This window comes from Cyprinus carpio, chromosome A1, assembly GCF_018340385.1.
Source record: "Cyprinus carpio isolate SPL01 chromosome A1, ASM1834038v1, whole genome shotgun sequence".
Taxonomy (NCBI): Eukaryota; Metazoa; Chordata; class Actinopteri; order Cypriniformes; family Cyprinidae; genus Cyprinus; species Cyprinus carpio.
The window spans coordinates 28,848,004-28,864,324 of record NC_056572.1 but is presented as its reverse complement, the minus strand read 5'-3'; the positions used below and the strand labels follow the sequence as shown (position 1 = coordinate 28,864,324).

Here is a 16,321-nt window from a genome sequence, read left to right as displayed (position 1 = left end):
CAACAACAGGAAAAGGAAAATGTGTCAATATCAAACAAGCTTTAGAAAATCTCTGTATTGAACAATACATGTGTACATAAAAAAAAAGACCCTGTCAAGACCAAAGTTTAGGGGGAAAAATGTGCAATGACACTTGTACAAATGTTTAAAACAAAAGAAAAATCCTTTTTAAAGTACATTCTTCTACATCACTTTATCTACATGCTGTTTGTGTTGCATTGATCAGCAAGGTATTTGCACAAGTTGTCCATTACTAAACATTTAAAAAGACAATTATCAGGCTAAAATAAAATCTGAAATATTTCAGGTACACATCTGACAACATATGATGTGATGTGACTTCTGAACAACATCACTGTGTAGCTTCACATGTTAGTAACAGAAAGTGTGGTCTGTTTGCAGATTGTGCGCTTTAAATTCATTTGAAGCAGAAAGACAACAGAGCCAACACAACATAAATAAAACACTACATTACAACAAGATTGAATTACACATTAAAATAATACAGACGTATTAAAAGGAAAATCTAATCATGTAATTTGACCAAAAAGCAGTTCACTGACATCATAATAATATGATAGGTCCCACTTATTGTGCACTTGAATTAATGGCTTCCTTCACTTTTCAGTCAGGTATAATGGAGAAGATAATGTATTTAGGCTTGTTAGTCCTCTTAAGTGAGAGTCATGCATGGGTCAAGCATTTTTGATGAGTTCTACTGTTCTAATATGTCACCATGGTAACAGAACACTGTGCAAGTAATCTTACAATGGTGTTCTTGAAGGCCTCTGTTTTAAAACAAAGCTGATGAAGGGTGGTTGTATTTTCCAGAAAACACTAGATCATCAAGGTTAAGGTCCAATATAATTTATAAAATAAGACTGACTTATGGTATGCAAAGCGAGTGATTTGATTCAGATTTGATTCATATTAAACAATAAATCAGTATGGAATCAAATTATGGAGGTATCATTACTAGTAAACTTGTGTACCAAAAGCTCAGAAAAATACAAAAAGCAACTGAAAGTCATCCTCTTCAAAAATGAGGTATTACATTCCAAATTACAGCCAGCTCTACACACCAGGAAGTGTTAAGGCTAAGTTTCTGAGGCATTCTGGGTGTGAATTCATACTAGCAGAGCATGTATTTTTGTTATGGATAAGTGGAGATGATATCAAGACACCAGGGATTGTGGTTTCTGCTCTAAGTGCTGAATAAGAGACTACTTTTTTTGATTATGTTTAATCACATGGTCTCTTTTTTTTTTGCAGCAGAGTTTTACATCTGTTAAAGCTTAGGCCTGCCAGTTCAGCCTTCTTCTGGTGCAGATGTTGCACATGACTAAACGTTACTCAAAGACATAAAAAACTATCCAACATTATGAACACCAATAGGATGACTGACCACTATGTCTCCCAGTATTGGTCACTGATGACCCACTTGCACACCACAGCACGTGCACTGAACGAACATGTGGGATCAACATTCAGGGAATGATTGTTGTACATATCGCTTGCACTTGTGCAGTTTGTTATCTGTCTAATACTGTCTCAGTTCAAACCTTCTTAGTGTATCAGTACAGACAGAGACAGTACTGGGCTGCGTTTAGCAACCTTCAGAATAAAGTTAAAACTAAAATCAATTTGAGGTAAAACTTAAATTTTCACAGACTGGAGCAATTCTTCTGTTAAAATAATTTATGCTCTTCTCCACTTAAGGTCCAAAGTGAAGCGACTGTGACTTCTTGGGTATTTTGTCTGGAGCTACTGGCTTCCTTCCTGTTGCACTACTGCAAGGTGACCAGCAGAGGGATCTTCAGGCATCAAGTCCCATGATTGTACTAGTTGATGAGGTGCACATCCTCATATGTGGTGGTTCTGCAGGGTTACACCAACACACACGATTACAGCCTTCATTTAAAGTATTTCATGTTAAAATATTTTCTCCTATCCCAGTTCAGTCGTGATTACACGGACATAGTGCCAGATCTTTTCTTCCATGTATTGTAACATACATCTAAGTATAACTGATTACTGAAAAAAAGAGAGAAAATCTATAGCGAGCACTTTATTCTATCCATCAGCTGTTGATTGGATTGATATGTGGGTGTTGTACTCAAAGTACACGGTTAAAAAAGATTTTTCAAAACTGTAGTAAAAGTTTTAAAATGATTATTTTTTAAAAAGAAAATATAACATTCAACCACTAAAATTCAAAATTTAATTTAAAATTTAACTTGCTACTTCCTATTAATTAATTTAAAAAATTAAATATTTAGCAGTTTCTGAAAGAAGATCCAGTTATGATTTTGACTAAACATTACTAAGAAAAATAAGAATAGAAAATAGATTAAAATCTAAATTTTGACTTGATTGTGTAGTAACAACCATAAGTTCATTCTTAAGAATATATACATTGTGGTGCTATCAAAGAAAAATTTCAATTTTGCAATTATATTTGGTAACACAAGTGGGAATAATATACTTTACCTGTAATAATTAGTATCTCTCCTAAACATCAATGTATTTTTGTGTGAAACTAACTGAATTATTTGTGCCCATCACTATTGCATTTTATTATTATGTTATTTTGAATGTAACGGTATGCTATACATTTGTGTTAATTAGGGGCACTTAAATTTGTGATTGCTGATATTAAGAGGCATTTTCATTGTTTCTATGGTAACACACCTGTCAAAGCAGCAGAAGACAGAGCACGGCGAGGTCTCGATCCCGCGGAACTTTCCAGAGCAGGGTGTGTCAGTGCACTCAGCGATGAACACGTGCAGATCAGTCATATGGACAGGCTCCTGAATTTGATGCTGAATGGAAATGAAAGGATATCATGTTACTATAATCAAGCTGTTTCGTTTTACTAACAGTCACATACAGTATAACACCTTTTTGAGTTAATCAAGAAAAAAAAAATACTGATAATTTACAAAAATAGGAATACAAAAATAGAGAATTAAGAAAATGAAGTAAAACTGATTTAAAATAAAAACAAAAAATAGATAAAAAAAAGTAATTTAAATGGAAAAATTGAAAATAAATAAATACACACATAAACACATAAAAACATAATTATTATTGAATTTAATTCTATGGTTTAAATTGTGTTATTTTACAAAGACTTCCATGTTTGTACGTGTGTGTGTGTGTGTGTGTGTGTGTGAGTGTGTGTGTGTGTGTGTGTGTGTGTGTGTGTGTGTGTGTGAGGATATCAGGAACAAAAACATGTCGTTTTTTCTTCATCTGCCTCATCTTTCACTCTTACCTTGATGGTCTCATAAGCTCCAGTGATAAGAGCGATAAAGAGCGAGAGCACCATGTAAATGAACAGAGAGATGAACGTGTAAAGGTAAACCTGCAAAGGAACAGAGTATATTTACTGCACTGAATTCTGTAGCATTTGTCATGTATGTACCTGTGTGAGGAGCTGAGGGTCAAACTCACCTGACTGAAGACCCAGACAAGCATGCTGCTCTCTTGCATGCCGCTGAAGGTCACAAACATGTCATCTCCATTGATCAGAGAGAAAAGACACTCAGACACCAGAGAGAGAGAGCGGAACTGAGGAAACAACATATACCACATATAATGAGAGAGAAGACACATGCACATTTGTTTATTTATATACATATACACTACTGTTCAAAAGTTTGGAGCCAGAATTGTTTTTTTTTTATGTTTTGAAAGTCTCGTATGCTCACGAAGGCTATATTTATTTGCTAAAAATATTATTACAATTTAAAATGCCTGTTTTTTTTTTATTTTTATATATTTAAAAATGTAATTTATTCCTGTGATGCAAAGCTGAATTTTCAGCATCATTACGCCAGTCTTCAATTTCTCATGATTCTTTAGAAATCATTTTAATATGCTGCTATGGTCCTTCGAAAAATGATTTTTTATTATTATTATTATCATCAATGTTGAAAGTGGTTGTGCTGCCTAAGTTTTTTGTTGGAACTGTGATAATACTGTGAAAAAGTTCGAAATACCAGCATCTTTTGTAACTGGATCAATTTAATGCATCCTTGCTAAAAGAATCCATTTATTTAAAAAATAAATCTCATTAGCTACGTTTCCATCCACCTATTTTGGATTATAACCTAGATGGGCATAAATTCTAAAAATGTGCATAAAAAAACATAAGCGCACAACTGAGCAGGATAAACTTTTTATCCGATAAGAAAAAAAGCGCATTAACTACGATGGAAACACATTTACTGAATAAATTCCACCATGCGCATTGAAAAAGTAATGTGACTTTGCGCTATGAGATGGGATAAATTGACTAACCAGTGGACCGATCTCGTTCACAGCATCTGTAAATGCCTGAGGAAAGTCTGTCATCAAAGTATTTCTGTATAATTACTGTCTTACATGAAAAACAGCAGGCATTCACCTCTAAAAGCAATGACCGCATTTATTGTGTTACCTTTGCTTTCTCTGAAGTGAAAGTCATTTATTTCATATGAAAATAATTAGATTCAGTGGCTTCTCCTAGTTTGCTTAGAGAGATTTAGTGCCAGTTTATCAGGAAGTGATGATTTTGTTCTCTTTGACTCGTTGGATGGAAACTGTGCTTTATTTGCAAATTTTTTATGTGATATTCCAGTTTTGCGCATAAGTTAAATTTGCATGTTTGGATGGAAACATAGCTATTTACTACAAACCTTTGAATCACTATTAACAGTATAAATACTATACACATTTTATAGTCTCTTTTGGATCTCTGAATTTTTAACCTCACAGCATGTATGAAATTAAAATAATATGTCATATTCTTAAAAAAAAAAATTATGTTAAAAAAGTTCAAAAAGAAGTTACAATTACCTTGAGAAAGAGGAATATTTCTAATATCAGAACCAAGTTTGCCATCTTTTTGGGAGATGTTCCATGTAGTTCCACATTTAATTATTTTGAATTAATTGTGTTATGTTTGCTTGGCCTTGTCAGGCTTAAGCTGCGTACCTTAACATGGTAGGGTCCCAGCACAATCCACCCACAGAAGCAATAACCAAGGTAGATCACCGCCACACAGCAACAGAAACGGATCACATTAGGGAATGCAGCTTGTAAAGTGACGATGAGAATCTGAGAAAGGAAAACAACAGAACATATAAAATCCACATCCTAAAAAACAACTCAATTGTTTCACAAGCAAATCTCCACTAGAGATATGGTGACATTTCAGGTGCACTTAATGAGTAAAATGTTTTATAAAAAAAAAGTACAAAAAAAGAATACAGTTGTTATTTCAAGACAATACTGTTTTTCAAACTGTATTACATCTATTTCAAAATTTTACAGAGTTCCAGGATTGGTAGCGATATATTTCAAACATATTCAAATATATTTCATATCTCAAATGTGCAGTATGAATAAGGTTAGGCAGGAATTTTACGTTTATTTTTTTTAGGTGATGAAAGTGAAAATCTAGAATCATCAGCAACCTTTTAAAAATAATTTAAGAAATAATGTTTTTTAAAAATTCATAGTGAATTGTGAAATGTGTAAAAAGTCCAGTGTAACTGCATGAACACTGGTGTGTGGATGTGTTTGTTTCTCACATTGTACTTCTTAAAAAAGGTGAGGTAGCGAATAACTCCAACCCAAACCAATAACGTTGAGGTGCCCAAGAGGATCCCGCACTCATCGTAGGATGAGAATTTCTGAGGGTTGAAACAAAGTATCATGAAATCAGTGCTGATTGTGGCAATCCAATGCAATGCCTCAGTATACATAAAGATTTCAAAATTTCCATTTTCTGAAGCTGACTGACCTTTAGCTCAATGCTGATCTTGATGAAGGAGCCTGTGATAGTTAGCACATCGCTAATGATGAGCAGAATATACCATCCGTTAATAAACTCCATTCTGTCTCCCCAACAAACATCACGCTTCAGAGAGGTCTTAAAGTACTTCACAAACTCCTGAAGAGAAAATACAAGACAGAATGTTAGGACAGGATTCGCTATATAAAGATTGTCACATTAATGTGGATTTGTTTGATGCAATGGCTTACATTTTGAAGAATTATTCCTTTGATTATAGAGCGACCACAGAGGAGCAGAGAGCAAGTACACACCATTAAAACGACCCCGTCAAACCACACACGGGCATAACTATCAGCTGGAGACAGAGAGACAGCATGAGTACAAGCATATATAGTGATTATCCACAATGTACAAAAATGATGATGTGAAGTAGTTGAGTCTTACCGGGTCCAGACACACTTGGGTCTTTACACTCCTTAATGGAGGCCTGATTATCAAGACTGATCTTAACTTTACCACTGTGGGCCTTGTTATCCAGCAGAATCTGAACATAAAATAGGACCAATTACATAAAAATCATTACAGAAATATATAACATTGTTATGCTCAAAATAATAAATTACTTTTAAAAATACATTATAAATTACAAATTGGAAACAGAAAATGTAGATATACTATAAATAAATGACATATGAAATATCATTAGTAATACACTAACATACTTGGCAAATTGGAAACAAAATCTAGACATACAGCTCAAAACTAAAGGATATATTTTTCTATATGAGATCTATATATGCCTTTTCTCCATATACATTTATAACTGTATAAATACTAAGTTATAATGTTATATTCAAAAATAAAGAGAAATGTATAAAATTACTAGCTATGCACCAAAAATTTACATTTTTTTTCCTCGAGTGAAAGCAGCATTTTATGTGGAAACTCACCGTAATGAAGAAAGTGTAACAGTCAGGAATTTCATTGTGGATGATGGTCTGGAGATTTATAGCCTTCAACTGGAACTGTATGGTGACATTAATGAGCCTGAATAAGAGTTTGTTAATATCAGAGTTTTATTATCAATGGACATTTCTGAGAAGCAACAACTTGCTTAAAAAATCCTGTTTAACTTACTTGTGAAACTTGAGGGTGAAGTTCCTGTAATCAAGGCCCAGACCTGGTGTGGGAGTGGACAAAGGGTTCACTCCGATACAGTCTACAAAGAGGAAGAGAGAAATTCATTACCAACTGAACCTGCCTCAGTGTTGACGAAGTTTGGCCAACCACAAGATTTCTTTTAGATTTAGATTAGAAAGTGATTCCTGTCATGCACTCGGTAACAAGGAAGAGCAAGTGCAAAACAATGTGCAAAAGAGGAAGTAACAAGATCTTTTAGTTTCATCAAGTTCATCAACTAATTCAACTAATAAACAAACCAAAATATGAGTTCCCTTTAGAACGGTCTTCTCCCATTGCGTTAATCACACTATGAGGAGACTCCTGTTTACTCTGTTATTGAAGACTGATTGATTGATTGATTTGAACATGTTCGTGTAGCTGCACGAACCAATGGTGCTTCAAACCACCAAAAGGGGTGGAGCTAACTGTTATACAATTCGGCTCTGAGTGCCATTTCAACAGAATTTTCTCCTTTCTCCAGTGGCATAGATCATCTCCTCGCTGACTCTGCAAGCAAGAAGCTGAAGAGAAGAGAAGAAAAAAGCGCAGCCTCCTGCTCACTGCTGTGAGAAGAAGCCACCGGCAGCGGAAGAAGCACGGCGAATTCCCCTGCGGCCATCCGGCTTTTAAAAAGAGCATATTTTCTGAGCAAATTTCCACTGCAACGTTTTTGCAAATGTCGCAAAAATGTAGGTAACCCCTGCACAACGCAGATGGATATGGTGAATGCATCGCCTGTCTGCGTTCCCTCTTTTTCTCGCTTTCCTTCACTTTTAAATAGCTTGTAAAAGTGGCGTACGCATTTTACTTTCACTTTCAAATTAGCAGCAGTTCGGCGTCAATTGCTTGAATGCAACAACAAAATACAATGACAAACTCACTTTAGCCTAAATATAAAATATAGAACTTTTATTACCAAAACAAATAAAAATACACCATGCTATAGGGCAGGCTATGCCTAATATAAAATAACAATTAACTTACATAAAGTTTAAATAGGTAGGCAATACAAAACTGGAAATAGGCTGAGTAAACATGTATAATATATAACCAAGTAAATAAGAAACGTTTATTAAGTAAGAAAGTTTGGAGGCACGGCACACACCTTGATGTCAAATAAAATAAATAAATGACACAAAGTTTAAATAAAGTAAAAATCAGCAAACAATGTGGAACCAATTAAATAAGAAACTTTTGCATTTTGTTTCAAAACTAAATCATCCGCCATCGTCTTGTCTGTCTCACCTCACTCTTCTTGTCAGTCAGCTCGACTCACTCTCCTCACTGGATAAATGAAATCTGATCTGTGATGCGACTGTCGTTTGGCACACTGCATTGAGCAGCCACGTTAAGTTTTTAATTGTAGTGTCTGTTCTTTTACTTAACTAATGTTTTTTTTTTACTACAAAAAATCAAAACGACGGTGGGGGTCAAGTGGTGGGCAAGAGCATAACCGGTGTTTCGGCTTAACACCGGTATCACCGTCAGCACCGTCTATCGTGGCAAGCCTACTATGCTCAACAACGAGCGAAAAAAGATGACGGGCTCAGGCCCACTCCCAATCTCAACCATCTGAATCGCTCACTCATGAGACTGCAGTTCAGAAGGCTGACTTCTGAACTGATCCTTGCACAAGTATGGGATTGGTTAATATTGGTGGATCTGAAAGACACTTACTTTCACATCCAGATAATCCACAGCACACACCGTTCTTGAGATTCGCATTCGAGGGAGTGGCCTATCAATATAGAGTCCTGCCATTGAGAGTCTCTGGCCCAACGCACTTTTATGAAGTGTGTAGATGCGGCTCTCTCCCCTCTGAGACAGATGGGAATCCGCATCTTGATTTACCTCAACGATTGGTTGGTTTTAGCCAGATCAGAATGGGAACTCATCGCTCATGCTGCTCAGCCACCTGGAGCAGCTTGGGTTGAAAATCAATTTAGCCAGATAGTTCAGCGGCTAGTGATATCATTCAAGCTGGGGACTTCACATTCCCTCAGGGCTTTCTCTGGGCTTGCTACACTTGCAGCCCCTTTAGTATTGGCTCAAAGCTTGGCACCTGGGACATTCCCATCTCTGGGTAACCCACCGTTGCATCAGAGCTGTGGCCTCTTGGAAAACTTCTTGCCTGTTTCAATCAGGAGCTGAAGCACTATTATTTTGTGCAGCTACAAGAACGTGATCAAATTAGGCTTCAGTATCAGAGTAAAGAGGAGTTTCCCCATAGTGTGATTAATGCAATGCTCTTTCCTCAGGGAACCGAGCATTTATAAGTGCTAGAAAATTTATATTTCAAGTTCACTAAGTCTTTGCCTTGATCCTTCTTGATCCTAACATCTGTTCTGGTTAAAACAATTACTAAAATCAGAACAGGAACAAACTGGGAGGAAAAAGAGGCTGGAACACAGTCACCTGTAACCACATGCGGATCAATGTTGAAGGTGTCGTTAGCTGGATCAATCCTGCCTTTTTTATAATACTGCTGACACAGAGAAAGCGCACTTCCATTCACACCGACATTATACACATACGCATAACGGCCCACGGTATTCTCTGGCAAAGCCAGGTACTGAAAGATAAGTGAAAAGAATTGGTGTTATATAAGGCGTTAAAAAATAAACATGACCACACAATCAAACTCCAGCTTGGAAAGAACGAATAGCTTCTATAGAAGAGTAAAATAGTTTTTCATAAAAAATATGCACTTAAAAAATAAATTAAAATAGACTTGATAAACTTTAAAATTAAAATAAACAAGATGCAAATTGATACACTACCTGTTCTATTGCGTAAAACATGTGGTCATAAACATCACTCTGTGTGTAAACAGCAAGTGCATCATTTGAATCATCATAGTCTTTGAGAAAAAGGTGTTTAAACGAGGCTGTGTTTTCCTCCTTAAACGTCACCGCCATCTCATTGCTTAAGCCAAAAAGTACCAGCTAGAGATAATGAAACAGCAAAAAAGAGAGGAGATTTTTTTAATAACAATTGATAAGCGCCAAATGAGACCAAATATTGGCTGTATATATATCTTTTAAATAAATATCCAATTACATATTACATACATATTATTATTATTCTTATTATATAAATATTCATGTATTATAGTAAGCAATAAATCTGTTTCATGTATATAATACTTTTTCAGAGAAAATAAGAAAAACATTTCACATGTGTATATATATTTTTTTCTTGTTTCCTCTAAATAACTCTTATATATGCATACATAAAATAGATACTAATTTATTGCTTCCTAACTATTGCTTTACTGTGTGTGTGTGTGTGTAATGTGTATATATATATATATTTTATTTATTCTTGTGCATCAGTCATATAAACACACACAAACACACACACACACACACACACACGCTCATAGGTTTTTTTATTCTATTAATTTTATTTATTCTTGTGCATCAGTCAGCTGAATATTTTGTAAGAGCCACATTTTAAAAATGTCATCATAGTGGTTAAAGAATAATCTGGGGTTAAAACTGAGACTTTGAGCTGCAACGCTTACTTTAGTAAGCTGTGAGTTGAGTATATGAGCTGTAGAAAGAAAAAAACACTATTTTCTATTTTCTAAATTCTAAGAAAAGAGATTCATTTTAAATACCTGTATAGTTACTATAAGAATCTTCAGTATTTGCAAAACCAATTTAAAAGGTTTTCGGCCTTTGGCTTGGTACTTTTCACAGGGACTCATGAAGAAATATTTTAACTTCCTGCGCAATGCTTCCTCTTCTTGGTCAGCACCTATCCAGCCACCTGCAACTGGGGATGGTCTTGGGTTGCTATACTCATCCCTGCAGTCATTCATACCACAGCCTGTCACCGGAAACAGCATCCTATCCTCTTCTGGAAGAGAAAGAAAGACACAGATAAGTACCAGTGGGATACATCACATGCAAATTGTCTCTTTGTTTCAAAGCTCCTATTCTAATACTCTTTCAATTACATTCACATAAATGTTTACTTTTAATTTATATTTATTTATTTAGAGATAAATCAATACTTTCATTCACTAAGGATGCATTCAACTGATTAAATGACAGTGAAGAAATTTACAGTGATAGAAACGATTTCCATTTCAAATAAATGCTTCTTTTAAAGAATCCTGAAAAACATGCATCACAGTTTGTGCACAAAAACAATAAGCACAACTTTTTTCAACAGGGAAAATATCAAGGAATGTTCCGGAGCAGCAAATCAGCATATTAGAATGATTTCTGAAGGATCACGTAACACTGAAGACTGGAGAAATTATGCTAAAAATTCAGCTTTGCATCACAAGATTTAAATTACACCTATAAATTACACTTACCCTACATAATAAATACAGTCAATTAAAACAGAACGTGTTAATTCAATATGAATCAAAGTTCATACTTAGATCACCAGGACACAGTGGTGAACTTGTGTCTTTAAAGTGACAGAGAGACTGAAAGATCTTATTAGAACATGAACTTCATTCTACTTTAGTCAGAGATCGAAACTTGAGATCTGATAAGCGTTCTCTTCTTTAAAGTGAAACGAGATCGATGGAGAAATTCTAAAGGCTTGAAACCATGGCTGGGTAGACTGTCAAAGACCTCTCGAAAAGAATACAAAATTGTCAAGGCTTTATCAATGACCTGCAATGCAGCAGATCTTAATGCTTCACTCCATAGCGAGTCATGTGAAAGTGCTTTAAGGCTGGTTAGCTATAGATAGCTTGTCAAGGACACGTCTTTAAATTAGCATGGCTGATCTGTGAATGAATTTTGGGTTTTATTCCAGTCTCTTAGCGTGGCCTCAATGCTCTGTGAGTTTAACAAAACATTATCAGCTTGACTTCATTTCTCACGATGAAAAACTGTCAAAAACCTCAATACTGCCTACGCACTTCCTGTACTGCTGTTCTGTAAAACACAGTCAAAAATATACTTTGCTTCTTTCCTTCTCCACAAATCACTGACTAAACACTTCCCAAAAGCATTTCTAAGTCTGAAACTACCAGAAATATAACTTTTGAAAGTGGTGGCTAAAATATAAGCAGGTTTTTCTGTAAAGATTTTTGTGCAAAACAAAATGGTAAGTGATTCATTCAGTCCTGTGTTGTTTGTGCAGTAGCTCTACCACAACGATCAGTTATCTTAATTACATGGCAATACGGCTGCATCTGAAAACTTAGGCAGCTGACTTGCTGCCTCGCTGCTGTATGAGGCAATGACTTTGCAGGCAGCACTTTTGCACGAAGGCACTTCATGAAACTGATTTCGGACAGACTTCTGAGGCTGTACATCGGTTTAATGATCTACAGCAAAATACAGAGAGCTTTGGTGATAATTAAGTGAATATTTCATTACTGCAATATTAATTTCTCGCTAGAAATGACATCAAAAGGTGGAAAAGTTGATCGAAAACATACTTTAACACACAAACTGACCACCAGCCACAACTTTCAGACGCCATCTTTATTTTTTAGCTTAACTGTCATGAAATGGAACGCACAGGATTGTGGGATATCAAAGGCAGCGAAGGATACATCTATGCTGCTTTCAAAAATCGGCCAGATGAAGGCATCTCAGGAGACAGGAACTGAAGCTAACATTGAATTTGGACATGCCTTGATGCCTCCCTCCCTTGGAACGTGACCTCTGAAGGCAGCATTTTTCAGTTTTCGGATGCAGCCTACATTGCATTATATTATTATTAAATAAAAAATATAACAAAATAAATATTAATTTTGCAATATTTCACTGTAAAATAAAAATAAAATAAAAAAGCAAGAAAAAAATGGAAGGGGCCTTTAAATCTCTTTTGTTGACAACAGCCCATTTATAAGTGCTTCTGATTACAAGTGAAGGGAAGATGGTTGGCACATGTTGCTTTGCTCTGAAACGCGTATATATTTATTTAATTAAATATCAAAATCATATTAATTTCTGTATATGGTGGAACACCATTTTTCATGCCTCATAAATCACAATCCAGAGTGACAGCGTCTAATCTAGGCTGAACGAAAAGTGAAATACTAAAGACAATAGTAAGTGGGTCAGCCATTTAAATGAGATTAATGATCACAGCGTGTGCGGGCTGACAAATGGGAAATTTTGTGCTGTTACTGCACAGTAGAAAAGTATAGACTGGTGGACGAAATGCACATAGGGTTCTTTTAAGTTCCTGTACTGTCCATACGGAGCTGGTGTAATTTCCCTGATTTCTTAATTTCTTGAACATCTGACCTGCCGATGACTGCATGATTAAGCAACAATGGAGAGAGACTGAGAGTGTTTATGAAACTCTACCTATTGGCTCTCATTGTTCTCACTAATCAAAACCTTCATTGTTCATCTAGCAGCAAATCCGTGTGCCGGTCTGTCCGTCAGAGCCGAGCCACTGGAATCTTGCCTTAAAACACAAACCTCAAATAAGCCACATTCTTGCTACTGTATAAGAGGTAAATTTCAATGTAATCTAATGAAGTGATAGGAATCTTGAAAGCAAAACTGCAGTGGATGCGGGTGATTATCATGAGCCTTAGTCTACAAGTGATAGAGTCAATCAAATGCCGAAAATAAACTGAAAAATCTCATCCATCCAGTTTTACAGGTAGCCATGTTTTCAAGCACAGGCATACATTGGCTCCTCACACATTTCTGCTTTCATAATAAGTCTATCATCAGCATGTTATAATAACCCGATCACAGATGACATCAGGGTTTATCGTTCTGTCTGAGCCGCCCATGAACTACACACACCCACACGCAAACACAACAAGAAAATTAACTGTGCGTGCTGTATATAACGCCACACAATTGTGAATTGAAATATTATGAAAATCTTGGGATGCACTGAAACTTCAGCAACCAAAAAAATTCAGCTGACGAAAAAAAAAGAAAGATTTTGTCCAAAGTGGTTTTGAAGGGTTGCATTACTAACCAAAACACTGGTGTTTTCGAGCACAAAATGTGGATAATCTACAACAGCTGAACTTGTAAGCTGTGTGGACAGAACACACTTCACTGTGACCAAAAATAACGATAGAATAGCAGTATGTAATTTGTTTGGTTGAAATATTGAGATGTGTCTCATTGCCTGCTGTGAATGACTACTTTATGTTTGGTTTTGAGCTAAATGAAAAATTAAATTTTGAGCACCACATTTTTTTTTTTTTTAGATGCTGCAACAGATGCAAGGGCAACAGCCAAACATGTTCATGTAGCGCATGTTTTTAAAAGAAAACAATTGAAATGCTGTAAATTTGAAAAGGCTTTCTGTGAGAACGTTCCCTATGCAATTTTGTAGACAAACTAAATTGATGCATGTAATCGCAAACCATTTTACTTCCGTAATTTTCCGTAAACATATTTTTAAGCGAAACTGCATAATTATTGAGAAAAAAATTAGGACTTGCTTTAATCAATTGTGAACTGATTGAGTGTTGATGAGTGGGTATTACATTACAGAAAAGACTTAAACTCAATTAAAAAGGTTCTTTAATAAATCCTAAATAGGTTTTTGACTATTGGTTAACATTATCAAATAACCAGCAGAAAGTCTTTTCAGTTGCTAAGGATTACAAAGAAGTTTTTTCTTTCTTTTTTTTTTTTTTGAAATAACATTCTTAAAATTCAACACAGACCAGGAACTAAGACAAAAATATGAACGCAGATACCAGATTTTTTTCTTACTTAATGTTTACTTAAAAACAGCCCAACAGATGTTATAAACCAGGTGAAATGAAAATGAAAACAGGTGGCAAATGTAGTTATAATTTCCAGCATGTTTTATGACTCCATAAGCAAATTATGGTGCTACTGTAGGAATAAGGTCAATGGGACACAAATGAGGAAGAAAATACGAAAACAAGCAAGCGGAAAATAAATCACATACACGGTCCATGTACAAACACAGCCTCATGACAAAATACTGAATCATCCAAACCACAAAAACCTTTAACAAACGTCAAACAGGGCTATTAGCAAACAGGAAAGGCAAGGATGTAACCAAATATTTAGAAATGAGAGGAACAAAGGTAAGATGCAAGTCATTGTAAATACCTACGGGGGACATCCTGATCAATGGTAGTTATGGCCCTGAGCACAAGTGAAACTGTACATGGTGACCACACAAATCTGCATTAATATGCACTAAATTTGCACAATGCTCAAAACAAAATATTTCCATGGGCTCTGTTGAGGGTGTAGGACAGGAATGACTGGTTAAGACAATTATTACATGAATCATCATAATGGCACTTGCTATACCAAAACAGCCATTTGTATACCTCTAGAACAATAAACTATAGCGAGACTAAGACTAAAAGGTAGCCTAGTCTGATCCTGCGCTCGCGACTTAAGCTCAGTCTAGACACCTGTGTTTTTGACATTTGATATTTTTGTGCATTAACCACTTCTGTGCACAATATATAATACACACATTCACAATACAGAAAATGAACGAACTATTCTGTACTCCATTCCATAAAAATACAGGACTATATTTCCACTCGCGCGGTCTCCGTCGACACAGCGAAACTCACCGGAGGAAACGTGACTGCCTTTATTCGCGTCCACCTCGGCCATGTCAGCGATTTAAAATCCCGCGTAAAAGCCGTCGGCATTAAAATCCCAGTTTAACTCACAGTACAACAGGACCCGAATCTGTTCAACAGGCTTGGTTTGGCCCTCAGTGGTTAATTGAAGGGTTCCTCTCCAGTTACCGCATGTTTACAAGTGACCGCTCGCGAGCAGCACAGGCAACTTCCGATGAGGTCACGTGACCAGACAACAACATCATGTGACAAACTCTGAAGCTGCGGATTGAAAACACTGCCATCAACCTTTCATGGTCGGGCGTGTGTGGATACTGAGAGCTTGTTGTGTATTATTCACATGTGATAGTGGAAAAGGGAGTTCTTTGTGGATGTATTCTCAATTCTACTTTGAAATAAATCAGATGATCACTAGAATGCTAATGAACTATTTGATTTTCTCTATTTTAAAAAGGGCATTGCATTATCCTTCATATACTAAAACATATTAAACTATATTACATTTAATATACAGCTGTATGTGTTTTATATGTTCTGTTTTACTTATATTTAACGGTCACAAATTATAAAAAATATTTTGAAAGGTTGTTCATATAAATATATATATACCGTGGTAGTCATAATTCATTAACTTGTTTATTAAAGTGAATGTTAGATTTTATTAAATATATATATATATATATTACACAGAATAGTATCTTATTTTTTTCTGGTTTTGATCTATATTGAGTGAAAAAAAAAAAACCTTGAGAAAATGGAAACAGGAACTTGCACTCAGACTTACATCTCTGAACATGTTTAACATATTA

The 16,321-nt window shown here is 35.6% G+C and overlaps 1 protein-coding gene across 1 annotated transcript; it reads right to left on the bottom strand.

Moving 5' to 3' along the window:
- Window positions 1-40: 40 nt before the first annotated feature.
- On the bottom strand, window positions 41-15,782 carry LOC109080136 (mucolipin-1-like). The gene is made up of 15 exons (XM_042760924.1): window positions 15,501-15,782; window positions 10,590-10,831; window positions 9,748-9,912; window positions 9,383-9,539; window positions 6,923-7,004; window positions 6,736-6,832; window positions 6,230-6,329; window positions 6,034-6,140; window positions 5,792-5,941; window positions 5,580-5,681; window positions 4,981-5,103; window positions 3,457-3,573; window positions 3,278-3,367; window positions 2,692-2,822; window positions 41-1,878 (listed from the first exon to the last, which is right to left on the bottom strand). The coding sequence occupies exons 1-15, from the start codon at window positions 15,541-15,543 to the stop codon at window positions 1,842-1,844; spliced, it is 1,743 nt and encodes a 580-aa protein (XP_042616858.1). The 5' UTR covers window positions 15,544-15,782; the 3' UTR covers window positions 41-1,841.
- Window positions 15,783-16,321: the final 539 nt, after the last annotated feature.

What these genes read in the sequence shown, in the direction of transcription:
- LOC109080136 (XM_042760924.1), bottom strand. Translation starts at nt 15,543, where the DNA reads ATGGCCGAGGTGGACGCGAATAAAGGCAGTCACGTTTCCTCCG. An exon ending in TTCACCCTCAAGTTTCACAA is followed by an intron (nt 6,833 to 6,922) that starts GTAAGTTAAACA and finishes ACTCTTATTCAG; the next exon opens with GCTCATTAATGTCACCATAC. An exon ending in AGATCAGCATTGAGCTAAAG is followed by an intron (nt 5,682 to 5,791) that starts GTCAGTCAGCTT and finishes TTCAACCCTCAG; the next exon opens with AAATTCTCATCCTACGATGA.